The sequence below is a fragment of the Pagrus major genome, chromosome 8, assembly GCF_040436345.1.
Source record: "Pagrus major chromosome 8, Pma_NU_1.0".
Taxonomy (NCBI): domain Eukaryota; kingdom Metazoa; phylum Chordata; class Actinopteri; order Spariformes; family Sparidae; genus Pagrus; species Pagrus major.
This window is the reverse complement of record NC_133222.1, coordinates 6,917,657-6,944,207: the sequence shown is the minus strand read 5'-3', so window position 1 is coordinate 6,944,207 and position 26,551 is coordinate 6,917,657. Positions and strand designations below refer to the sequence as shown.

The window sequence follows — 26,551 nt, the reverse complement described above, 5'->3', positions numbered from 1 at the left end:
CGGTCTGAAAGAGGAAACCGTAAAGAGACTTTCTCTTCCTATTAACATGAATGAGGGTGTTGCTCTGTGTGGGTCTGTGTGTCGTCACTCGACATTGTTGGATTTACATGCAGAGAGATCCTCCTCACTGTCTGCTGAGAAAAAACACCTTAACAAAACTCATTTTGATGGTTTTATGAGCAGATGATTAGCTCCTAATGGGCTCACATGTAAATGCAAATTTACATTTTACCTAAAAAGTCAAGTTTACTATGAGCTGGGTGATAATTCAATAGATTTTCAGGGGATTCACACGTTTTGTGTTTTTATTATCACAACCTACAAAAAACTAGAAAGCCCTGATGATTGGTTGATTAATCAATTAGTCAAACAATTAGCAAAACTATTTACAAGTAATTGATTAACAGCCCTGATTGCAAAACAGTTGAGATGCTGTGTAAAATGTTACTTGAAACAGAACTCAGTCATTTGCAAACGTTAACGGTCTGTTCCTGCACATGTAGTAACATCCTTTATGCAACCGTGTTTCACAGAGTGGTGAACGTAACCCCACGTCTGAGCCTCTCGAGGATGTCCAGGTCACACACAATCACGATACCATCACCTGATACCAACGAACCGGTTCACCTGTGGAACGTTCCTAACAGGTGTTTTTTGGGGCGGATGAGGCTGATGAGGTAAAACATTAAATATATTGTTTGTTTATATATTTCTACAAAGGATTTTCAAAGTATCACTTTCATTTTTATTTGTTCACACAGGGTCCCAAACTTCTTTTTTTTTAAATTGGGGCTGTATGAAAAAATTCTTTGGTCTGAGCTTCTAAAATGTGAATATCTGCATGTTTCCTTCATTTACAGTTATAAACTGATTATCTTTGGGTTTTAGGAAATAATTCATAATTGATAACATTTAGATATTAACTGCTAATGGAAGTAATCCTGAGTAGAAAAATTGCTTGATTTTTTTCTGTATTATTTTTTGCTATAAATCATGACAATCAATTTTAGAAAATATACTAATTTTTTATGGATTCAATTCTATGATATCTCCCACAGAGATGAATTTAGATCTTCAGGAACATTAAATAAAGCGCTGTCCAGCAATTATTAGTTTCTTTATTATTCAGCAAGGTTGATTTATATTTATTTTTTTGAGAATAAATTAAAATAATTTGTATTTTTATTCTGTTGCTGATATTTTCACTCCTGTTGGGATGTTGATGCACGGACCGTCACCAGTGTAGGATAATGTGCCATTATATAGATAATAGAATTGTTTTAATGTGAAGAGCTGTCAGATTATTATTATTTTCATGTTGTTTTTGTATTTTTGTCTGTTTTATCGGGTTGATTCTTTAACTAAATGACTTGTGAGAGACATGTCTCAGATTTCAGAGCTTTTATCAGCACATGAATGCACCATAAGTGACTCCATAGACTTCTGCGTTGAGTTTAATTTCTTTTCGGCATTTTGCCTTTTCAAGATAGACAGAGACAAAACAAACAGAAAGGAGGGAGAGAGGCGTTACGTGCAACAGCCTGGATTCGAGCCAGTGATGTCACCTGGTTGCCTCAACAATCAGATAACTTTGACAAAAGTACCACAGTAATGGATTACCTGTAGCTCGAGAACGTTTCAGGTCTCTGATTCAAAAACCAGTGTCTCTCTTTAGTTTAGAAACACACTGAACCATCTAAAACTACTAAAAATACTACTTTTACTTTGAAATCTAACTCTAACTTATTTTAAGCACTAAAACACATAAAAGTAATGATGTTGTTCGTCGTGTTGTTACTTCATACTCGATCAAATGTTGTATATCGATTTAAACAGGAAGTGCCAAATTAAAAGTATTCACACACAGCAGCTGTTTACGAAATAGTCGTTTTGTGTTTATTATGTACACATACAAAGAGCATAATGAGAAAGTATCAACGTAAACAAGAAACTTCAGTCTTTTGGTTCGTGGACACCAACAAAAATGTCAAAATGACTTTTTTTAAAGTTTCTTTCTGCTCTAACAGCTTTTACAAATGAATCAGCTTCAGACTTTGTAAATTATATCTAACTAAACCTTTCACTCACACAGACTGTGTTTCTGTCCTGGTCACTCGTTGTAGCGCGACAGTTTGAGTCTGGGGATGATGTTCATGGACTGCAGCTCCTGGAACAGCAGCTTGCAGGCGTACGGGATACGTAGGGAGGAAACGTGGCAGGAAGACTTACAGTAGTGACACCTGGGAGAGAAAAGACAGAGAATCAGACTCGAGATGAAGTAGAGGACTAATGACTGTACTTTGTTCTGGCTCTATCGTCCAGTAGAGGTGCGACGATTAATCGATTAGCTGTCAACTATGAAATAAATCGAGAAAAACTTTGATAATCCTTTAATCTGTTTGAGTAATTTCTTCAAAATCTGGTCTGTCGTAATATTGAAATAGTTAGAAAAAGCTCTGTTTATTGTCCAGCTCCAGCTTGTGATGAACAAGGACCAGAGATTAAGCAGCCAATGAGAGCGCAGCTGCAGTGGGGGTGAAGTAAAAATGATAAACAATAAACCTTACATCATATCACAGTTCTTTGTTCTTTCAGAAAACATTAATACACACTGGATCATGTGATCTCTGACGTCCATCTTTCCAGGTGTGTTGTACAAGAGTTAAAAGGTTAGCCTGTACACTGGCTTCCGGGGAAAAATGGATCAACAGGTGTCAAAAGAAGTGTTCAACTTACCACCCAGAGTATCCCAGCAGGCCGCACTGTCCGCACACGTCCACCTCGAAGGCGTCGCTGGAGATCATGAGGCGCTCCAGCAGTAACATGCTCGCTCCGTAGCCGATCAGACAGTCACGTTCCATCTCTCCCAGACGCAGACCTCCGTCTCTGGAGCGACCCTCCGTCGGCTGCCTGATGGCGGGACAGACGCACGAGACGGACGACAGAATGTATTTTGCATTCACAAAGCTTAATAATAACAACATAAGTAATGGTGATATTGACATTAGAGAGCAACACTTTTCATGTTATAATTACAATAAGATCGTTGAGTTTACCTGGTGAGAACAGCTCTGGGGCCTCGGGCTCTGGCGTGCATTTTATCGAGCACCATGTGCTTCAGTTTCTGATAATACACCGGTCCAAAGTAGATATAAGCCTCCAGAGGCTCCCTGAGGAAAACACAAATATCAAGATGATGCATCCATAACAGATCAAGTCAACACTAAAATTGTTACTTATTTGGGACGGCTACTTCAGCTCTGTTCAATATGTTTGTAAAATTAACTGATGTTTGTTTTTTTAATTATTTGTCCAACAACTAAAAAAATGTTGTGCTCTAGTAATGACTTTTTTTTTTTACAGACTGATGGATTCATCTGTTAATCAAAGTTACATCATTGTCTTGTGGTTATGTAGGAGAGACACTTGATGCTGAAAACATCATGAGGATGATGGTGCATTCAAGTGCCAATGGGAAGCTCAGACTTCCTATATTTGACACCTGGCTGCCAAGATATTTCAAAGTTTTATTAAGTCTCGTTTGATGACTTCTCTCCTCACTATCTGACTCTCACCCGGAAGTTACAACGAGAGGAGACAAACTGAAACGTATAATTAACTTGAACTCAGAATCAGATATATGAGTTTCACTGAAGACACCAACAAGGAAGAATTATTTAAACAGTCCTTTATCAGTCTGAGAATAAAGTGTAATGTGTTGGAAATTATGTTTTTTTTTTATCACAAGTTTTATGACTCAACAAGCTGGTTTTCTTCATAAAAAAAAATGAAAACAGCCCTTTAGAAAATCATGCTTTGGAAAATGGCGTATGAGTCTAATGAGATGAGACTTAATCTCTTTATTACCCGGTGATTCCTGAGGTGACGTAGTCTTTGCCCTGGTAGTTGTATCCGTACCGGATGAGATCCTCGCACACATCCTTCACCTTGCTGCCTCCGAAGGCCGTGCCGTAGTGAAATCGCCCGTCCAGGACTCCCGCCTTCCCCGCCAGCAGTTCAATCAACTTTCCCACCTGACAGAATAGGACGCAGAGAAATGCAACAATGGTTCAGCTCATACCATAAATCTCACTCTTTCCTGGCACCAAATGTTGATATTGTGGGTGAGATTAGATTACACATGTACCCCTCGGGGTGGGACCGGCAGTCTAAGGATGACTGATTTCAACAATTCCACCGAGGTCGCACCCAGAGGACCCCTGACCCCGTCACATAAAAGGAAACACCTACTCTCATTTCACTCTCAGGCCGCAGAAACATCCTCCCGAGCCAAACATTTCTGAGTCCTTTCCATGACAACCAGAGCGAGCAAACACGCTGCCGCTGACAACTTCAGCAGTAAAGATCGCTCCAGTTTTTTTTACAGTGTAAGACACAAAAAGCAGGCAGAAACAGAGCCAAGTTTCATGTCATTCACATTCAGCACCATCCTACAGTTCAGATGTACTGTGCATGTTTGATAAAACTTCCACACACACCGCTACAGGCGGCGGCGTCGCTGGCAGCCCTCTCCGCAGCAACAAATATCTGTTTGTGAACAGTGAGATTGGTGCTTTAGCGGCGTCAATGGACGTGTGCTCTGGAAGCCAATGATAACCCAGAGAGGAGAGGAGCGGGGATAATGAGGGTTTTGTCTCAGAAGAGCCGACACAAACTTATGAAGAGCGACGGTCAACACGGAGACGGAGGTGATTCAGACTCAGCTCGCAGCCAAAAATCACAAACAACAACCGACTGTCTATGAGGTTTCAGATTGAGCGTCTAATCACAGAAAATCACAGATTAAATCGACCTGCCTGACATATGATGAACAGAATATCAGAGCTGAAATGATAAGGCATAATGAATTAACTGTCAGAAAATTATTATGCAAACTTTTTTGATAATTAGTGAATCTTTTCAGTCACTTTTTCAACAAGAATGCTAAATATTTACTGTGAAAATCACTGCAGATTAATTTGGGTTAAAAAATGATTGTTAGTTTCAGCTCTACAAAACTCTTGTTCTTCCAAAGCTGTGAAGAGTCGTACCGTCATTCTGGAGGGATATCCGTGAGGGTTCATGATGATATCTGGACAGATGCCCGTGTCACAGAACGGCATGTCCTCCTGCGGGACGATGAGGCCACAAACACCTGACACACACATACACAAACACAAACACACAAACACACACACACACAAGAAAAAAAAGACATATTAACACCTGTACACACAGCAGTGTGACTGCACTTTTACTGAAATTACAGGTAAAGCACACAAAACACTTTTAATGTATTTATCTAAAGTTAGTTAATTACGAAAACAGAGGATAATTTTGACATTTAATCGATAGTTCAGGTCCTTTATCAAGCAAAAATGCCAAACTTGCTGCTTGTTTCAGCTTTTTACATGTAAGGATTAGACACTTTTCTCAATTTATCATCATAAGATGGTCTAAACAAGCAATTTAAAGAATCAGAATTTAACTAATCCAAGATAATAATCAAGAGATTAATGTGAGGAAAATAATCTGTTTTTCCCCACACACTTTTAACAAACAAATGAGCAGACTTAAAGTAAAATGTGTTGTTGTGTGTTCTGCTGCCGGGAGGCTCGGTGTGGACCTGGTGTGGAGCATGACATTTCCATACTCATGTGGACAGACGGGGTCGTCTTTTGATTCACATGACGTGGGGGGACGAGCGCCCTGGTAGCCAGGAGTTTAAGTGTGAGTGCAAATGTTTGCCGAGGGGCCAAAGCACTCTTCCCTGGCCAGGGTAAACAGATTGTAGGCCCATTTGCAAATGAAAAAAAAAGAGAAAGAGGAGAGAAGAGAAGAGAAGGAGAGCAGGAAGTGGAGAAAGGTGCTTAGCTTGACAGGGAGACCGGGATTACACATCCATGACTTTCAGTTCAACTCAGAGGAAGTGGAGGGGATCAACTGGAGAGGAGAAATTGAATCCGTGCACGTGGGAAAAATTCACTATTAGCCGGGCGGTCACCGACACAGCAGACTGTTGATGCCTTACAGGATGTAGTAGCAGGATGTTGACTGAGAACAAGTGCAGCGATTTACTGGAAAGTCATCCAACAGCAGGAAGAAGGTGAAAAGAGAGGAGAAAAGGCAAAGCCAGAAGAAAAGGTAAAAAGGGGAAAAGAAAAAGAAAGAAAAAGGCACTAAAAAGAAAACGTTTGAATATCGGGGTAAAAGTAGGATGAAAGAGGAAAAGAGAGGAGGAGGAAGGAAAGTGGAAAATGGAGGAGAAGTTGAACAGAAAAAGATTCAGGAATAGAGAGAGACACTAGTTCCCATAGCCGACATCCTCGGTGTTGTTTGTTTTGTGTGAAAGTGAATGATAAAAGAGGCATGAAATCAGCAGAGAAAGGCAAGACAACAGCAAGGGTCCAGAGCCCTCCATCACAGCTCATACAGCTCCACGCTGGCGGCTCGCACAATGGGCCCCTACTACTGACAAACCCTCCACCTCCTCCCCCACCTCCACAGCTGTGTGTGTGTGTGTGTGACCGGTAAATAATTAACTTATTCTGCTCTGCTGACCAGGACTTATGAGACTAGTCATGAGTAGCTGGGAGATCTACTGCTGTGGCCAAATTCACTTAAAATAATAAAACTTTGAAAGAAAACTTTCAAAGAAAATGTGGTTATTCCTACACACAAAACCAACTAAATAAAAGATTTCACAAGCGTTTCTTGATTTTGAAGAAGCTGCGAACACCTCAAAGTGACTTCAAAGAGCTCCGATTAAAAAAAAATGTCCATCAGTTGCACATCTGGGATCTTTCCATCCAGATCTCCCTTCGGCTAACCCCCCGGCGACCCCTCTCTCTTCGTCACTATCCGAGACAGAAGACATTGTCCCACCCTGAGCTGACCGCCCAGTGGCCACAGCGTTAATGAGGAGAGTAAATTATGCATGGCGCCAGTTAGCTTTTTGATTAAAACATCATACAAGCCCTCTATAGGGGAGGTGCTGCAAAACAATGGAGGTTGTAAACACTTTTTTCCCCCAGTAGCAGCAGAATACTGCTGGGGTGTAATAAATTTGCATAGTCTGGCACAGGACAAAGAGCCAATTAATTGAAAAGAGCTCTTGAAAGATGAGGACAGGGGGGCAGTGACAGAGCAACAGCTACTGGGACTTGACTCAACAAATGCTCCAGCACGGAGACGACCAAAGTTTTTTTTTTTCCCCCTAGTCATTTACAATCTTTCATGACAGGTTCAAATTTGGGGCTGGTTGAAGATGAATGCAGTCGTCTGTACTGTGCACATTTAGGTTTGAAGCTCAGTGTGCCGCTCTTTTCAAGAGACAAGACAATGTGCTGAGGTACGCACCTTTCTGTCCGTGCCGACTGCTGAATTTGTCTCCTATCTCTGGTCTCCTGGTCTGCCTCAGGAGGATCTTGATGAGGAAAGCATCTTCGGCGTTGGATGAGATCATGACCTTCTCGATGTACGAGTCCGTCGAGCCCTTATAGCTGCAGAGAGAGAGAGAATAGCCAGTGTGATTTCTACATACAGAAGTCTAACAGGTGAGTTGACAGCGAGGTGAGACAAGCTGAGGGCGGCGGCGGTAGCTCTCACCTGATGGGCACGTCTCTGTACTGGGGCTGGCCTGGCTGGGTACTGCCCTCCAGTGGTGTCTGGGTGACAGTTGGCATGGACTTGTTCACCAACACCTGCTTGTTCTCCACTCTCTCACCTGTGCCACACACAAAACACATCGCACATGTTTATCACAGTGTCAACAACAATTACACTCAGTTATTACAGGTAACTCAGCGACAACAGAACAGATGTGCACAGACAGACGGCCTCTCTCTTGATCTTCACTGGAGCCCAGCAATAATGAACTTTATTGTCCTTAATGACATTAATCCACTGACATAAGAAACTTCACTGGGAATTTAATAATTATAAATAGCCCAAAAATCTTCTTCTGCATTATAATCTCTAAAAAAAAAAAAAAATGTTTTCATATCAACACCGGTCAATAATATCTGCTATAAGCTGGTCGGGCTCTAATTTTCACCCCATGTTTTTCTATTAGACTTGGTTGTTTTGAAGTTATCTGTAAATTAAATGTTTATATCACAATGAATATGTACAACTTGGAGTCTTCGGCATGGCGGACAGCGTGTTTCCACTCAATCACCATTTGGTCAACCAACCTGTCGACGACTTTTTTGTTTTGAAGTCATTCTGGATGCTGTCAGTATCTGCTGATTGGCTTTCAAACAATTAAATACAGGCAAGCACATGAAGTGTGCTAATTAACTCATTGCACCACGTTAGTGTCCTTAATTGGGTCGTGTTGTGTGAATGTAAACACAAAATGAAGCCTTAATCAAGAAAGCTGGAGACTCCGTTAATGTTGTAACGCCAACCGTCCGTACTGGACTGAGAGATTTTTAAGAGGTAAATAAATAGAGACTAGTGAACAGAGACGCTCCTTTCTTTTCCTGCAGTAGTTCTCCACAAGCAGGAATAACAGAATCAAACTATAAAGCCATCACACATTTTAAGAAATGACACTACAAAAATCAAATTTAAGACTTATTTCCTGTATTTCTTTAGTTTTTTTATTTATTGATGATATAATTGCATGAGGCCTTAAACACCTGGAAAACATCAGTTACAAACTCATGCCAGCAAAGTAAACTGATACACTTAAAAACACTGAAGCGTTAAATCATCCCTTACATTAATATACCAGTTAAGGTCGAATCCAGCGGTATTATTAATGATGTAGTCAGTCACATGTTAGAAGCAGTGAGGCACGCTGGGTCTCAGAATAACTCACTCACCGGGGGAGCAGATGCCGTCAGCATCCAGGATGCTGTGCCTCCAGATGGGCTTTCGTGTGGCAGCATCCAGCATGGGTCCCATCACCTTGTCAAAGGTCTGGTTGGTGTAACGCCGCAGCGTGCACTTAGCGTTTTTATAGACGAGGCACCGGCCAAATCCTGCAGGGAAATATAGAGATTAGGCTGTTAAAGTGCCTGCTTCAAACATATTGTAAGAGAGGCCTTTGTTAAAGCAGAGTCTGACAGCCACTGTGAATTAAAGCGGTATGAGGACCACCAACTCCTGTCGTAAAAATCTTGATTTGGCGAGTGCAAAATATTTTTCATTTTATAATCAGCTGTCTGCAGAACGCATAGCTTTGACGTAATGTGTCTTTTTGTGGCCATGTGAGATTAATAACTGTAATATGACGATGATGAAACAGATCAAACTTTGTTTTGGTAACGTCACCGTTCATACACCTCAGTTTCAGCCTATCTTCCTGCTGATGGTCTTGTTTGATTACATGGGTCATATAGAGGCATCCGTATTAAACTGAGACTGTTTCATAAGCAGTTAAAAACTCCTTGTAGCACGTTTAAGGAAAATCCAATGAAAGCCTTCAACTAAAATCCTATAATCCTGTGAGACTGACAACATATCACCTCTCACCTCTGTCGAGTGAAGCTTTATTGAGGACCAGAGCGTCCTCAATATCGTAGCCGCTGTAGCTCATCACGGCCACGGTGGCGTTCTGACCAGCAGGCAGCTTCTCAAAGTCAATAATCTCGATAGTTTTTGTTTTGACCATCGGCCTCTGAGGATACGCCAGCAGGTACATCAGAGTGTCGATACGATTCCTCTGGTTGTAGCCGATAGTGCCTGGAGAGAGGAGACGTGGAGAGAAGATGAATGACTCTTACAACATACAGAGACTTTTCTTTAAAGTTTAAGGTGTACTGTACATCTACCGTCTATCTCTGTCAATGCAGGTCATAGGTGTTGAAAGGATAAGTTCACCATAAAAAGGAAAATTCTGTCTTTATCCTACCCCAGGGCTGATGGAAAGTCCACAAAACATTTCTGGAGTTTCACAGCAAAACAGTGTCGTAGCATTCTCCTAAACAACTGAATAAAATGGGGACTAGTTTTAAAACGTAAAAAACAATCGCAAAAATAACATAAAATGGCTCCATACAGCTCATCAGGTGTATTCCAAGTCTCAATTTGGGATCTCAGGGCGCCATTTTATGGTTTTAAAACAAGTCTCCATCTACTTCAGGTGTTTGGGAGAATGCTGCAACGGTGTTATGTTGAGTAGCTCCAAAAACGTTTAATGACCTTCAAAACTTTCCATCGGCATGAGGGTGAGTAGATAACGACTGAATTATTTGGTTGAACTTATCCTTTAATGTGTCGGGGCAGGGCCTAGTTAACACCATCTCATAGCAGCTGACTGAAGGAGGAGGAGAGTTATGGCATATAGTCTGGCCTCCCTGGAAGCCTTGACATTTGTCAGATGCTATTACTTCACAATCAGGCTACAAGCACAGAGTGCGTGATAATAGGCCCGAGCCACACAAGCAGATTTGCACATGTATAGGGCCGTCCACACAAAACAGACAAGGCGGAGGATATTGGGCCAAATATAGTTCCAGTCTGTGTTTTTGTAATAATGGGAGGAGGGGGAGGAAGGGACGGATGGAGGTAAAGCGGTGGGGTGGGGGTGACCGTGGCTCTTACGAATGTTAGCAGGGCCGTTTGGGGAAGTTTTGGTTACCAAGGAGCTGCGGGTGCGCACTCTGTGGTCTTTCGCAGCTGAGCACACTGACCCCCTGAGCACAGCCAGAGCAGACACAATGAATTGCTAATGACACTCTGGGTGACTGGCAGGGAAAGGGCCTCCGCACACACACGGCACAATAGAGAACCTACGCAAGCGCCCCATGTTTGATGTCCATGCGCATACACACACTGACACACACATAAGAAAAACACTCAATCACACATACAAATGTATTCTGACAAGAAGTAGAGCCGGAGCAGAGTTTTTTGGGGGAGACGAACCAGCAGGCTGCTTGTATCTTTAGTGTTTGTTATTCTAATGTCCTTTTGTATGATTTTAACTTGTGCAAATAAAACTTTAAACTCTGAACCTGCAGATTTAGGGGGCTTAAGAACAGTGTTGATGCAAGATTAAATTACTGTCAGGATCTGTGTTTGTGCGTATGCATGCACAGAAGTAAACACTGCAGCTGTGTAGAGGATGTTTGAGAGAGGATTTGAGATCCTCACAGTTTAATGACCTGCCTGCTGACTGAAGCTACCTGCCCAGCTGAGTCTTACCCATCGCCTGCTTGCCCATAGCACACTGGTATGTGTTCCTGGGTGACTGGTTGTGGTGGGGGTAGGGAATGAGGCCAGCACACACCCCGAGCAGCGTGAAGGGCTCGATCTCCAAGTGTGTAGTGTCTCTGCAGGGATAAGAAACCAATGAAAAGAAGCAGTGAAACCAGTGCGGTGAATGACTTCAACAAATTAGGAGAACCTTTTCCTCATTTTCTTAATACGTCAGCTGAATTGTGTGGCGCTCACTTGTAAATCATGTGCTCATAAAGGGCGATCTGACAGTCGTTCTCCTCGTTGACGTCCAGGTACTCCACCAGGCCCTCGTGCAGAAAGTCTTCAAAGTTTCTGCAGTCGAGAAAAGTGTGTTTCAGAAATGATAAAATCAAGATGACAACACAAACCAATATCTTGACAATCTGCAATCTCAAACAAGACTCCCAGCCTCACCTGTAGCCCTGTGACAGATCTTCAATGTGCTTGTTTTTTACCATCGGTTGTCCCTTCTTCACTATAATGTACGGTCTGATGGAGAACAGACGGAAGCAGAACATTGTCAAACTACTAAAGAGTCACTTTTAACATATTATTGTTGCCTGTGTGCGTAAAAAGTCCAGACTTCCCCACCTGCAGAGACGACCTCCATCAGAAGAGATGTAGACGCAGCGGTCCGTCAAGTTGGTGGAAATGGACACGAACTCGTTGATAAAACCGGCCCTGCGCATCAGTCTGAAGGTGTTGACCAGCTTATGATGATCTCGAATCACACCAAGAATGTTACCTGTCGACAGAATACAGACGGACAGAGAGAAAGACAGAGACGATGTTTGTATTATATATAGCTCAGAATTTTAAGTTTTGGACTGCTTTGGGTTTGGACAAAAACTAAAATTGTGAAATTGCCGTTATCTTCTGACATTCAACAAACCAAACTCCTTAAATGTAATTGATTACGAGAGAAAATTATCAGGATATTAATTCATGACAACACTAAAATGCGGCTCAGACATTAATGAGTTACAATAACCCACTGGTATTATATATAACAGCTGAAGAGTCACAGGGACATTTTTCTGCATAAGTACTTTACTACTAGTGTAGCAAAAGTACTTCTACTTAAGTAAAGGATCTTATTACTCCTCCCACCACCACTTGCTATCATATAAAGTCAAGAAAAGCAGTAAATTTACACAGTTTAGAAGCTGAAACATGGAGATGTTTGGCATTTTTGTTTGAAAAAGTACTCAAACCATTTATCCACAATCAAAATTGCAGATTTATAAAATAAAATTAAAGATTAACAATAGAATAAAGACTTTACTGAAGTTACTGTGTAATAACGCCAATGAACCAAATCTGCTTTGGGGTTAAATACTGACTCAAAAACTGCCATCCATAAACTTAAATGGCAAGAAAAATAGGGAACAGCATGCGTTTTACAGTAGCGAAGCGTCCACGACCGGTGAAAGCAGAGCTCAAACTGGCTGCAGGGGGTTTGTTCATATCAAGTCTGACAGACAAATGACTGGAGAACAGAGGAGACACTGTGCTCTGCCTCTGTGTGAGGGCACAGTCGCACCGAACACACTCTGAAGGGCTTTGACACCTGCTGCTCGCAGCTAATTAAATGGTATGGCAGCTAATATAATTTGACAGTTATCAGTGGCAAGACAAACATATACAGTAATTAAGGGGCCAAGTTCTGACTCAAGAATAATACCTACTGCTGCCATGAAATTAATGACTTATCAGCTTGCCTGCAAAACACAAAATTGCCTTCTGTAAACTAAACAGAATATTTTTCCCTTCATGTTCATAAGCAATGCATTCAAAACAGGGAGGATTAAACTTTCTTTTCAAGTGATCTAAAGCGACAGCATCCAGCGGTAATTCTCTCTGCGTTTCTTAGGCTCCACCGCTGCGGAGGAGTTTTTACCATTGAGGAAGACGAGGAAGACGCTCGGGTACGAGAGCTCCTCTCCGCACAGCAGGTTGACGTCCTCCACTCCCAGGTTGAAGGCCAGTTTGATGATAGGACCGTCCTCCATGTCGGTGGTGATGTGCGTCATCAGAGCCAAGTTCTTCACCAGACCACACGCCTACAAACCAAAACGATGATACGATGATTCGTTGCACATCCAGGACAGCATTCATCATGATAACATATATAATATTTGGCAGATATTCAACACGGACATCAGTTTGCACGCTGTCAGTACAATCCTCTCACTGGCTCAGTCAGGTGTGGCCGCTGCAGCTCACTCACCTCTCCTTCAGGGGTGTCAGACGGACACAGCATGCCCCATTGTGACGGCTGCAGGGAGCGCGGCCCGCTGACCTTCCTCGTCTTCTCAAACTGGGAGGAGATCCTGGTCATCATGCCCAGAGCCGAAATATAGGAGAGACGAGACAGGACCTGGGTCACACCCTGACGGTCCATCTTGAATCTCTTCAGAGACCAGTTGCCCTGTGGACACAGAGAGTTCACTGTTGTTTATTAAAAGTAGAAATAAGATTGTTGTATTAATAAACAAACATGCTGGTGCTTTCAAAAGGTTTTTGATTGGAGGAGTATTCATGATTAAATTGCAACTGACTTTTAAAACCTCCACCTGTTAACATCATACTGCTGCGACAACAGTGTTGCTGCAGATTTATGCAAAGACTCAGCAGATAAAGCTGTGATATAAAGGTGTGTGGTCTGCACGCAGGTGTTTCATTAACTTTGTTAACTCAACTTTTCAATCTGTCCTGTTACTTTACTTCTACTTTCTACTAAAGCTTTATTAGTTACGACTTTCTTCTTCATCAAAAACACCTCATGAGAGTAAATTCAAGTTTCAAATGGTAAAAAAGTGATGTTAACTGGGGAAACAGAAAGGAAAGCAAGCTCTGCGAGGTCCATTTCACACATTGTTGCCTTCTAGAGTGTGCTACACCTAAAAACTGGAACACAGCCTGTGGGCACTATAGTATGAAACATTAAGTGACAAGCTGACAGGACCCGTTTGAGCCCACTTCCACTCAAACAACCCTGACTGGACCAGACCAGTTTGATGAAGCTATAACAGATCGTGTCTCTATGGATCGGCATATTTATGACACTTGTCACTCTTCTCTTCTCTTCTCTTCTATTCTCTTCTCTACTCGTCCGTGTCTTTTTCTCTTTCTTCTGTGCAGCAGTACTCATCCCTCCACAGACACAATGTTTGTTTTACTACTGCGGTTGTGGAAACATTCTGATTAGCGTAACGCTCCCTTGAGAACTGACGTTTGTTACCTTCACCTGTGCCGAGAGCGCAGTGTTTTCACTTGGGACACGCGTTTGTGCCGGCTGGGCCAGGTGTTGTCATTTGTGTTCATGTATTAGCACCTAAAGTACTTTATATCACACTATACATTAAGTAAACTAAAAAAAATTGGCAGGCACTCGCTGCTCAAAGAGTTTATGTTTATGGAGTCGGACTCACCGTGGATATGGCATTGACCATCCCGTTGGTGATCTGATCCTGCCGCATGTGCTTCACCACATCAAACTGAGCGGCTCTCTGCTTGGGGATGATCTGGTCAGCGATTTTTTTCAGTTCAGAGTTGAACTTCTTGAACAGATCTTCAAAAAGCAGAGACAGGAGCTAGAAAGGACAGAGAGAGAGAGAGAGAGAGAGAGAGACCTTCATCAGTAAGACAGTTTTTGACTGATATGATTCACTTGTCAAGTTTCAGAGATAGAGTCATCACACAGTCTGACTCTCAGATGTCGTGGCACCCTACACCTGCTGCAGCCTCTAATCAGTGCTGAGGTGCGTTTACAGTCAGATTTAATAACCAGGTGCGCCGGCTCTTTGATAAGCCTGACCCGGCCCCTGTCCCAGGTCCCTGTCCTACAGGAGGCAACCTCTCTCACAGCCCCCACCCACCCTGTGCATTAGCATACATCAAAACAAACAGGCAGCGCTGCTTAAAATTAATAAAGAAATTAAGCTTCCGTCGCGCAGCCAGGCCAATTAGTTGAATGTCAGGGAACCATAATTGGAGAGTGAGGAGATTGCTGGCGTTGTTAGTGTGTAAGCCCCCTATTGAAAGAAGGCTCTGTGCCCTCCCTCCCCCTCCTCCTCCCATCTCCTGCTCCTTATACAGAGCAGGTTGGGGGGGGGAAATTAAAGGCCTTAAGACAGCAGTAATTACATTATCAGAGCCGGGCCTGCGGATTAGCTCAATCGCTCCAGTCAAGGCAGCAATTCTATTGTCACGGTGCTGAAAAATCCCCATGCTTCCACAGCCTTTGGATTTTGGTGCCACCGCATATCTCTCTCCTGACAAAGCCAGGCTGAAATACAAGGGGAAGGAGGGGGGACGAAAACAAAACAGAGAAAAACAAAGCTGAGGGAAAATAATGAGAGTCTTATTAAAGGAAGGAGGCAGGAACAAAGATGCAGGTGAGAGATCAGGGCGGCAGCCGCCGCTGTCCTCTGGTCCAGTGCTGTGATCCATTGGCACTAAAGCATGCGAGCATTATTGGCACTTTTCTATTCTTGTATTATTAATACAAGGCATGAAGCCTGTTTTGTTTTCTAGTGGCTCTATGAGCAAAGACAAGGTAGTAAACACATTTCAGATGAAAGAAATGAATAAGCACTCAGATCAACAGGGTGCCTTTTGATGTCACAGCTCAACTGTGGCTCAATTATAATGTTGTTGAGAAATTCACAAACAAACTGAACTCAGTGGACCTTCACGTTTTTGTCACACATGTACAATAAAAGACCGAACGGCGGATTACATACAAGCAGTAAAAAAAGACGGGTGCAGAGAGGCTTACCTGTCCAGCCAACTCCAGACGTTTGTTGCCATAGTAATCTCTGTCGTCCACCTTGTTGTCCCCCTGAGCCAGGATCACCCTCCGCACCATCACAGCCAGGTAAATACACTTTGCCCGAAAGTTAAACTCTTTCACCTGAAGACAAAATACACAGTGATTATACTCTGTGGAGAATACAAAGTGAAATCCATGATTCTCGCCGTCTGTCAACGTACAGGAACATGTGTGAGGATGAGAGACGCCAACAGCTCTCTGGCCTCCTCCATCTTGGTCTTCTTGGGGCCTCCCCACATGCGCTGTCGCCGCACTTTGTTCCCGAGGTACCTCAGAGCCTGAGACAGACACAGCAGAGGTCAGAAAGAGTAAGGATTCACATTATGGATTTTTTTTCAGCAGATTCAAATGACCGATAATTACCTTTTTCTCACGGTCGATACAGAATAAGATGATCAATAATTTCACATATTTGTATTTCTTTTTTTTTTTAAAAGTTCATAGCCTACAGTTTCTGCCCACACCAGCAATGCCATGTTTGTGTCTCTCGTCTACACAACAACGTGACAAAAGCGCACTGTTCTTCTTCTTCTTTATGCTTATTGGTAGATCACAAACCAACTTTAAAAAAGGTGCATGGCACCACCTTCTGTACTGGAGTGTGTAGATGTTGCACTTAAGTCAATGACAGCAATCTGGTTTTGTATCATCAGCTCCCAAAAATATTAAATTCTGAATAACGAGCTAATACATATTGTGCATCACTAAGAAATATCAGTCAACAGGAGATTGTTGTTCATAAACATTTTAAATATTTGTACCACGAGGATGCCAGAGTTTCAAAACTTGTCTACTAAGTTTGGGGAAAACAATTTTTTTTTTCCAGCTTTAACATGTTTGCAAAAAGCAAAACATATAAGCCCGTCTACCCATCCAACAAATTTGGTAACGAGACCTTCACAAAGACACCAACACAAGACAATGAAAATAAATAATTAATAATAAATTAAAATTTAACCACTAGGGAGGAGAGGGGTTGTGAGATATCATCATCAGCAATAAGCACAAGTGTCTTGAGAACAGCATCTTATTTTCTCTGACTTGTTCCTTCAGTGCCTTCAGTGATCCAACCTTTGAATAAGTTGTCTGAATAAACAACTTGGAGATAAGATTTTAAGATAAGTAGAGATTTAGTTCGGAAATATTTGATCCGAGAATGAATAAGTTATTATGTCTATGATTTTGACTGATTGCATTATTATTCAGATATTATTGGAGACGTTTTGACTAAAGATGGTAGAAAAATGAAAGATAATGAGCAGAGATAGAGGGAAGACATGCAACAAAGATTTACAATTACTTGGTCACAGTCTTTCCACAAGATGTTCCACAATTTTTGATACATGAAAGCTTGTAATACTCGATGTAACCGGGGAAACTTGACTTGGTATTAAAAGGTTTGTTACCTGGCTATGTCAACAATATGTTTATCAACTGATGCATTCAGAGGCAGTTGGTTTTCGTACGTTTAAAGTGAAAATTATTGTAAAATGATTCATGTGTGTGGAATTTTCTTGGGGAGGAGCAAAGAAAATGCCATGTATCCGGTTGTGTGAGGTCAAGTGAATCACAAAGGGCACACACACACACACACACACACACACACACACACACACACACACACACACACACACACCTGACTCAGTGTGCCTCTGCAGCCCTCCACAGATCTCCAAAGAGGTCAAAGGTTAATGAGGCTGAAGACTTTTAGTAAGACCACCCACCCTGCCCACCATGATGCATAATATTTATAAAACATATATATCATAAATAACCTGAGGACAGCTCTGTAGAAAAACAAGTTATTGTCTAAATCAGAGAAATTAAAAATGATATTATTTGATGAAATCCAGTGATGTCTCAGTGTATATCACTAGAAAAAAAAAGATGACAATCAAATTTGGCTAAGGAAGATTACTTATCATAATCTGATAACAATGTTTCTTAAGCCTTATCTGCCTTTAATTATATAGATTTAGGCGTCATTGTGCACAATACAATGACCCAATGAATACCATGAAAAGACATCATGGAGGCTGGCGGACAGAGGAACATGAGAGCTGCGGCGACCGGTTGCTAGGAAGCAAATATGGCCTCATCAATGCATCAGTGGCTCCTCTAACAACATAATCTTTATGAAAAACAAATTGGCCGATTGCATTCATCTGTAGATGTCAAAGAAAACACGCGGGCGTCTTGAATAACACATGAAAAGCATTACTTAACTGGCCGGTAAGACAAAACCTTAGTCATCTGATCACAGAGAGACAAAGAAAATAGCTTCTGTCAACAGGCAGGAGTCGCTCGTTTGTGTGTCTGAACGACTTCCTGCTCCTCACACAAACTTAATGGGCCCATTAGTGCCGACTGATAATTCACCCCAGCTGACTCATAACCTCATGATATGTCTTCATGTTATCAACCTACAAATGTCTGTTTTCTGTATTACTCAGTCTGAACAAGCTGCAACTTAAAATGTGTCGAGTCACGATGTAGATGTTTGTAAAGCACCCTTAATATTTCAACTTATTGAAAATGCTTCTGATATGGTCTAAGATGCTGGGTCGGGTATTGATGAGTACACAAGCGATACGATACCAGGTGATGTATATGCCATTTTTCAGCAATGTCTCTGTCCACACCTGTATGTAACTTCAGTACTAGTTAACTGACGTTTATGTTTAAAATTTAGCTGACTATTCCTTTAATTTTGTAATAATGACTTTAACCAGATCACTCAGCTCTGGCGCACATGAGGTACCTGAGTCTGTGTGAAGATCTGGGCCTTCTGACACTCCTCCAGGCTCGGGGCGAAGCTGGCCATGACGTGCTCCTCCGTACCGATCATCTGCACGATCTCCTGGTCGCTCTCTACGCCCATGCCCTGAGTGAATGACAAGCAAAGACAAAATTAATCAATAATTAATTCATGTGTCCACAGAAAGACCTTGTAGGTGAGGTGAAATGACATTCTGTAGCTGGTAACTGGAACAAGAGGTGAGCCAGGAGTCATGAGGAGGAGCAGTGTGTATACAGGGAGGGAGAGGTGAGCTGGGAGTCATAAGGTTGTCTGACATTTGCTTATGGAAATGTGAAGCTGTGGGAACTGATCCGTCTTGTACCACAATGATTACGAGGTTGTTTCTGCAGCCGTTTAGGAGAGACGGGGAAGAAGTCTCCCAGGATATACAAGCGCACAGCAAACAGAGCGAGAACACAAACATGCTAGTCCTGTGGATAATATCCAAACACTTGACGATCACACGACGACATGTTCGGGGAGATCCGTCCTCAGCGGGAGAGAAGTTAATGATGCCAGCTGGCTAAGTGACATTTTCATCGAGAGCAAAGGGCGACACGTGAAAATGAATCTGAAGACGAGTTAATAACAATGCTGACCTCCGACAACATGCAACAAACCTCTTACTAAACACATGCGTTATTCATGCTGCGTGAAATCATCTATTAAGGACAATCCAGGGGGCCGTGGTAAAGCAGAGTGAGGCATGAAAAGTTCAGTTCAATCCAATAAATTACAGTGGAAACAAACAGAAGGTTTAAGTCTCTGGGGAAGGAAACAGATAACACAGTTTCCAAAATCATCTAGCTGTCTTGCAGCTCCCCCTAGTGGCAGCAAAGTATCACTGAGCTGTATCAGTGCTCATCATCATCGTCGACAACTCTTTTACCTTGAATATGATGGCGATCGGGGCATCCTCTGACAGCGTGTTGTGTCTCAGGTAGAATCGGCCTTGTTTGACGATCATATTAGTTCTGCTTTTCTTCTCATGAGTGGAGCTGTTATTCAAGAAAGAATAAGCAGAAGGTTTGACAGAGAAAGTGAATAGTTCCCCCAAAAAATTAGAGAAATGGACACTAATGATAAACATGTCATATATAAATCTATCTTACTGCACAATATATTGTTTAAGCATCAACATCACACTGTGAAGCAAATGTAGGAATTTATGACATAATTCAAGAGCCCATTTGACATCGATCGACTCATACAGTCTGAGTTTCTTGTGCAGGATTTCTGTGTTTTACTAGCTAGAAATCTATATCTACAATCTGTGAGATGTTGTTACAGTACCTGGTAACCGAGGCTCCGACTGCACCCTTCCTGTCCTGCTCCACAATGATTCGATTCTTTGACAGCTGCTCTTGAATCAGGATGACTTTCTCCTGACCTTTTACAATGAAATAACCCCCTGTGAAGAAATAAAACAATGAAGCGTATAAATCATTATTATGAAAATGGACTGATAATCATTAGACATCATTCTTTGAAATCCTTTGTGTACCTGGATCCAGAGGACATTCATTAAGTTTTGAAAACTCCATGGGCGTCTTTCCTGTGAGAACACAGTTCGAGCTCCGCAGCATGATTGGCATCCTGAGAAGCGCAGGGTTCAAAACGTTAACAAGAATATTGTATGAGTACGACAACTGTTATACTGTGTGTGATTACTGGTTGTTTTGCAGTTCAGATAAAAGGAGAGCAGCCTTTATTGGTGGTGAAGTTGAGTAAAAGTTGTTAGATTCAGACTGATGAAATGGCTTTTTGGCTTTTAACGTTTTGACTATGAAGGTCAGAAGCTCCCTGATGTGACACTGTGGGACACAGGAAGACAAACAATGATACCTTCCGATGGGCAGTGCATTGCGGATTATTCTCTGGCTGCCACGGGTGTACTCGATGTCCACTGTGATGGGCGCCGAGTAGGTCATGTCTCTGAGACGACACTGTGGAAACAGACAGGAATGATGAGCTGTATCTCAACAGCAGAGACATTTTGTCAGATTGATTACCAAATATCCCTGTTTTGGTTACAATGAATGATTTTTCTTTTCATACATTCATTCATCTTTATATTAAGTAATCAATTAATCATGTAGTCCATGAAATATCAAAACATTGGGAGAAACATGCATCATGCTGTAAGTTTTTAAGAACAAATAAGATTGCTATTTTGGCTGATCAACTGTCCAAACACTAAAATATATAATTGTTAATAATATACAACAAAGAAAAACAGCCAATTCACACATTCGAGAAGCTGCAACCATCAAATATTTTGTATTTTAGGCAATTTTCTCCCAACTGACACATTGTCTCTAATAAAAAATTGTCGACCTACTACTACAACTACCACTAGACAAACTTACATTTTTAAAAAATGGTTCAAATTCTTGAATATTACACAACAAAGTAAGCTCACCTCATGAGGAGATACTGGTCTGGTTACGTTGAAGCTTTCTTCAACATCAGGCATGCCGACGTAGATATTGAGGTATCTGGAAGAAAACATTTAAATATTTTGGTTCAGAGCTGAAACTAGAAGCTGCTACATGCTGCTTACTGTTGGTCAATGCAGGCGAGGACAGTTCGTGTGACTTACTTGAGGTACCACATGGGATCAGCATCACTTGTGATCTTCTCATTGGCTTTCATTATTTTCTTTATCTAGAAAACAAGACATTCATAGTCAAGATGCGGCTGAGACAGCTTTCACAAAGTCACTCAAACTGGAGTCGTGTTTTACCTCCACGTTGATGAAATAGTTGAACGAGTCGATGTGCTGCTTCACCAGCCCTTTCACCTGGACAACAGAAAGTCAAAAAATGTTACACAGCAAAATATTTTTCCTGCAAATCATCAACATAAATCCTGACATGATATTCAGTGCTGTCGACTACTAGGTAATTGCAACCTATCTTTGAGTAGAGGACAAAACAAGACATTTGTTATTGTTTTTATTGTTGTTATTATAGGCGAAAAAACTAATCGATTAATCGATAAAGTAATCCACAATGAAAATAATTGTTAGTTGCAGCCCTACACTGTAAGCAAGGTTGAAGCAAGTCAATGAGCAGGAGCAGGATTTAAGGCAATATCAGATTTGACTGTGACTTTTATTGTTTCTTCATCTGTAAGTAATTCACAGCATTTAAGGAAAACAGACTCTATCAATTAAACAACCACAATATAAGGGTACATACATCGTGACAGAGGATTTAGAGGAGATGTAGGATATTAAAAAGTGAAATGTTTGGGATGAACAGCAGGTGAGTTATGTTACCTTCAGGAAGGCTGGTAGCAGTTTCCATTTTTCCTGTCAAAAAGAATAAAAGAAGTTAAAAAAGAAACACATACTTTCATTGGACTCTGTTGTTAACAAGCTAAATTAAACATTGTACTTGACACACTGTTAAATATGCAGCTGTCACTAATGTAAGGAAACGTTAATGAGTTGAACAACTGTCTTTTCAAAATAAAATAGTAAATAAATTTGACTCTTTTCAGCACTCAGACCAAAACAAACTGACACACTGTGAGTAGTTCAGGTTCATACCCTCCTCCTCCTCTGCTGTGTTGTGTTTCTCTGTGCTGTTAGCCACCATGCTAGCCACCATGTTAGCTTCTCTGCACTCGTGGTGTGAAACTTTCAGTGTTTATTCGCTCTGAACTCACCTCCACAGTGTTGACAGGAGCCGCCAGCTCCTGAGGACTCATGTCACAAAACTCTCCTCCAAGAACCTCCATGATTTATTTCTCCTGCTCAGCCCTAAACACGTAAACCTCTGCTCATACTGGCAGTGTTGTTGTACGGCGTCGGAAGTCGCTCCAGCATGCTCCTCTCTCGTGTGCTCCACTGTAAAACGTCCGTGCCGGCGGAACCAAAGAAAGGGTTCCGCTCTGACTCGTTTTGTGCTGCTGATAAATAGACAATAAATCCGTTGTTGTTTTATCCTCTGCAGTAATCAGGTACAGAGGATTCATGTATGTATTTAGGTAAGAGTGGTTATCTAGGAGAAGTCTGTGAAAATATACAGTTTAAACTCATTGTAGCCTCCAAACAAGTGGTGAAAAAAAGTACTTTTGTCCAGGTATTGTGATTTGAAGTACTGGTACTTTACTTGTGTAGAATAGTGGAAGAATGATATATATTCAAATTCAAATTGTACTTACAAAACACCTGATTTATTTCATCAAGATCCATCCATTATTCCCTGAGAAATTAACAAAATTTTTGAAAAAACACCCTCACTGGCAATGTTAAAAAAAGTGAGAGAACATTCCTGGATCCGTCCCTCAATCTGCACCTCTGCATCGTAGATGAGTTTTTGTGTAATCCTGCTGACGAACCAACCAACAAATGGGCACGAGTGGAAACACAACCTCCTCGTTGGAGGTAAAAAATGATAGGTAACAAGAAGGGGACATCAAACACATCAAATATTTGATTTTAAAAAGAATTCATTACTTTTATTGAAATATGACAATAAATCAAGTTAATCATCCTGATAAAAATTACAGACGTGCACATCTAAGTCCTGCACTATACTATCACTGCTGTATTAACCACAGTGCACTGGTGCCTCAGATTCTTGGTCGTGAACATGACGAGGATGTGAGCATCACTTTGCATCAGAGGAGCCTCCACATCAGTGTGAGTGCTGCCTGAGATGTCTGCTGTTGCTGCTGAGCAGTTTGGGGTACGCCGTCCCGAGGGAGCGTCCGTGTCTGATGACCACCAGCTCCATCTGACACTGGTCGATGTTGACCACCACTGTGGTGCTCCTGTCTGTGTTCAGGAGGAAGACGATGGTGAAGAGCGCCATCTCAAACTCGGGGCTGGTCCCGATGAAGGCGCTGCCGACGGGCTTCACCAAACCGTGCCAGCTGAACTGGAGGTTCAGGACGTGGTCGTCTTGATCGGGCTGCGGACAGAAACACAGAAGACAAAGTCAGACACAGTTGTGGGTGGATAATAAAGACAAGAGTTTATTTATTTGTTATGTTGTCACAGAAAGAGTCTGATGAACTGTTTTACTCACTAAGTCATGGTCCCTGGCCTTGTATCCTTTGTAGTCCAAGTGGCTGTTTTTCTCTTGCAGGTAGAACTGGATCCAGTTGTGAAAACCGACGATGTCTGATCCAGATCTGGTCTCTCCAACAAAAACATGCTCGAATCCACTTGAGTCCAGGCTGTGAATGTTTAGAAATACCACAGGGAAATAAAATACTACTTCAAAAACAGGTCATAAACAATCCTTCACACAACTGCAGTAAATCCCTCGACCGCTTTCCGTACACACGCTGATTTAACGACGTGATCGTCTGCTGGTGTTTGTCAGGGTGTTTCTCACCCTGCGTTCCTCTGTCTGTGGTAGAGGTGGAACCAGATCAAGTTCAGCTGGCTCTTAAACTGCCTCAGGTCAGAGCTGGACTTCCCTTTGCTCACCAGGTACCTGTGAGCGCGCTGAGGAGGAATCACATTCAGGACGTACAAGTCAATGAAATATGGCTATAATTCTTTTTAACTTAACTTGACATCTTTTAATGGCATTACTGTTGACTGTTTGCCTTCATGTTTGTTTTTATCTTCTGGAAACGTTTGCTTTTGTTTGTAATTCAAGTTTTCCATCACGTATTTTTGCTATTTTTGCATATTTTTTTCTTTTCTGTTGTGGTTTGTTGTTTCATGTGAAGTTTTATTTCATCTGTTTTTCATTTGCACTGTATTGTTTGGTTTTGTTGACAGTGCACTATTTTAATTCGTATTTTCGTGGTTAAAAATAAAATTAAGTAAACACTGAAGAATTGTAACCACTCTGTGGAAGCTAACGGGGATTCAATAAAGGTTAAAGAATGACACCAGAGGAATTTTACTGTTATTTAACTATCAGAAACATGTTGTAAGAATATATTTACATTTAGTATAAGCTTTTCCATGTTGCATTGTGGGTAATGTAGGCACAAGGTTATGAAAAGGCAGAAGAACGTGTGGAATAAAACAGGTGATATCTCTGGTTCTGCTGTATCGACATGTTGGAGCAATGGACTGTTTTTTAAAAACCTGCTGCCTACATTACCAACAATGCAACTTAGCTTAGAGTGACATCACTGGATGCAATTTATCAGATTACATTCAGTTTCCTCTGGAGGCTTTATACTACTGTTCCCACATATGCAGTCGTACTTCCCAAGACCTGTAAACACACTTCAATGTGTAAAATAGCGGAGTTGCACTTTATATTGTTCCCATGACTACCATGTCCATTTTCTTCATTTTATTTTCCCCTTTAAAATGCTCTTTGTTTAATTAATTTAACAGTTTAACAGTCCACCTCTCACAAACATGCCTTCTTCTTCTTCCAAACACAACAAGTACTGCATGTCCATATTTTTTCCACTGAATGTCTCCGGGGAGACAGCTGAGGCCAAAGCAGCATTCCACAGCTGCTCGCAGATGTTTCAGATGTTGTTGTTTTCTAACTTTCTAACATCATGAAGTGAATGTGTTCAGCAGGAAGAGACAAACCTCCCTCTGGAGCTCAGCTGCAGCCTCAGAACCACAAAATGTAGGAAAACTGGAAACAGTCAGTGGGAAACAAAACAACTTATAGTATACGTTATATACGTTATGTTTTTACTCTGAGAGGCCTGAGACACCCAGAAAACAAACAGGTGTAAGAAATGACGCATTGGTGGGGCTTGTTAGGTGCAACTGGTTGTAACATGTCAGATGGTACCTTCATGACTTCTGTCTGTAAGACGGCATCCAGGAAGAGATTAATCTCCGTCAGCTCCTCTGCTGTGACTCGTTCGGCCACGCCTGTGGACCGCTCATAGTTGTCCAACAGTCTGGTGAATCCTGCAGACACAGAATTTCATTTTTATTTGTTATAGTGAGATCTGAAAACGAGCTGAGATGGAGAAAAACTGTGTCCGTCACTCACGGGAGATGGTGGTTGAGTTCCTCAGTTTGCCCTCATTAACGTTGGAGAACAGAGGCTGTGAGGCGTGATCCTGCACAACATGGCTGCCCTGGGTCACAAAACTGGCTCTTCCCTTGAAACACAGAATAGTTTTTGTTTTTAAATACATTATGCATATAGATATAAGTGTGGTCTGAATGAGGAGAGGCTCCGTACCTGGACAGAGATTGTGTAGTCCACCCCAGGTGTCATGCGGTTCACATCCAGCCTCCACAGCTCATTGAAAATATTGGATAGTTCCTGATTTACAGCCGGTCTGTGAGGAGAAATACAGACAACTGACAAATACTGACAAACACAACAACTCATGAGAAATGTTTTTACTGTACCTTAATGCATTCAGTCCACTGAGAGACACTGTGAGGAGGACAAGGACTCCACAGAACCTGAACAACACACAAAAAAAGACTTCATCTAGTCAACTGTCCAACATTAAGTTAAAAAAACAAACAATATCACTAGTTTGTGTGCAGTCATAAAAGAGTTATCAACTACAACAATGTCCACATGGAGGGAATTCATTTTCAGTGTTTGGACAAAAATAAAAGCACAAACCTTGCAGCCATGATACTTCTTCCAAGCTTCCTCTCCTGCAGCTCGACTACAGCAGACTACTCTCTTGTCTGTCTCACTACAGGTCCAGTCTCCACCCGCACTAATACCCCGCAGGACCATGTGAAGCAAACTGCGCATGAGCAGCATGTCCACATGTTTTACTTTTCAGCCACCAGAGGG

At 41.7% G+C, this 26,551-nt stretch overlaps 2 protein-coding genes across 2 annotated transcripts; both read right to left on the bottom strand.

Moving 5' to 3' along the window:
• Positions 1-1,873: 1,873 nt before the first annotated feature.
• polr3b (polymerase (RNA) III (DNA directed) polypeptide B) lies at positions 1,874-22,661 on the bottom strand. Its single transcript, XM_073472652.1, has 28 exons — positions 22,506-22,661; positions 22,114-22,146; positions 21,577-21,633; positions 21,433-21,497; positions 21,253-21,328; positions 20,676-20,776; positions 20,335-20,426; positions 20,124-20,241; positions 19,720-19,828; positions 18,792-18,914; positions 16,192-16,308; positions 15,977-16,111; positions 14,628-14,789; positions 13,424-13,624; positions 13,094-13,256; positions 11,785-11,938; positions 11,608-11,682; positions 11,407-11,505; positions 11,158-11,285; positions 9,484-9,693; positions 8,832-8,990; positions 7,609-7,726; positions 7,360-7,502; positions 5,052-5,155; positions 3,868-4,034; positions 3,057-3,170; positions 2,737-2,910; positions 1,874-2,240 (listed from the first exon to the last, which is right to left on the bottom strand). The coding sequence occupies exons 1-28, from the start codon at positions 22,575-22,577 to the stop codon at positions 2,111-2,113; spliced, it is 3,399 nt and encodes a 1,132-aa protein (XP_073328753.1). The 5' UTR covers positions 22,578-22,661; the 3' UTR covers positions 1,874-2,110.
• Positions 22,662-23,273: 612 nt separating this feature from the next.
• endouc (endonuclease, polyU-specific C) lies at positions 23,274-26,460 on the bottom strand. The gene is made up of 8 exons (XM_073472340.1): positions 26,372-26,460; positions 26,146-26,202; positions 25,973-26,072; positions 25,778-25,889; positions 25,571-25,692; positions 24,185-24,297; positions 23,873-24,023; positions 23,274-23,755 (listed from the first exon to the last, which is right to left on the bottom strand). Exons 1-8 carry the CDS (start codon positions 26,380-26,382, stop codon positions 23,480-23,482), a joined length of 942 nt encoding a protein of 313 aa, XP_073328441.1. The 5' UTR covers positions 26,383-26,460; the 3' UTR covers positions 23,274-23,479.
• Positions 26,461-26,551: the final 91 nt, after the last annotated feature.

Bases quoted from the DNA above. Each gene is read 5' to 3' on its own strand.
- polr3b (XM_073472652.1), bottom strand. From the start codon at position 22,577: ATGGAGGTTCTTGGAGGAGAGTTTTGTGACATGAGTCCTCAGGAGCTG. The intron at 22,147-22,505 runs GTGAGTTCAGAG...TCTTTTTGACAG, and splicing joins CTCCTGTCAACACTGTGGAG to GAAAAATGGAAACTGCTACC. The intron at 13,625-14,627 runs GTGAGTCCGACT...CTGTGTCCACAG, and splicing joins TGGTCAATGCCATATCCACG to GGCAACTGGTCTCTGAAGAG.
- endouc (XM_073472340.1), bottom strand. The intron at 26,073-26,145 runs GTACAGTAAAAA...TTCTCCTCACAG, and splicing joins AGTGGACTGAATGCATTAAG to ACCGGCTGTAAATCAGGAAC. The intron at 23,756-23,872 runs GTGAGTAAAACA...TTCTGTCCGCAG, and splicing joins AGGCCAGGGACCATGACTTA to CCCGATCAAGACGACCACGT.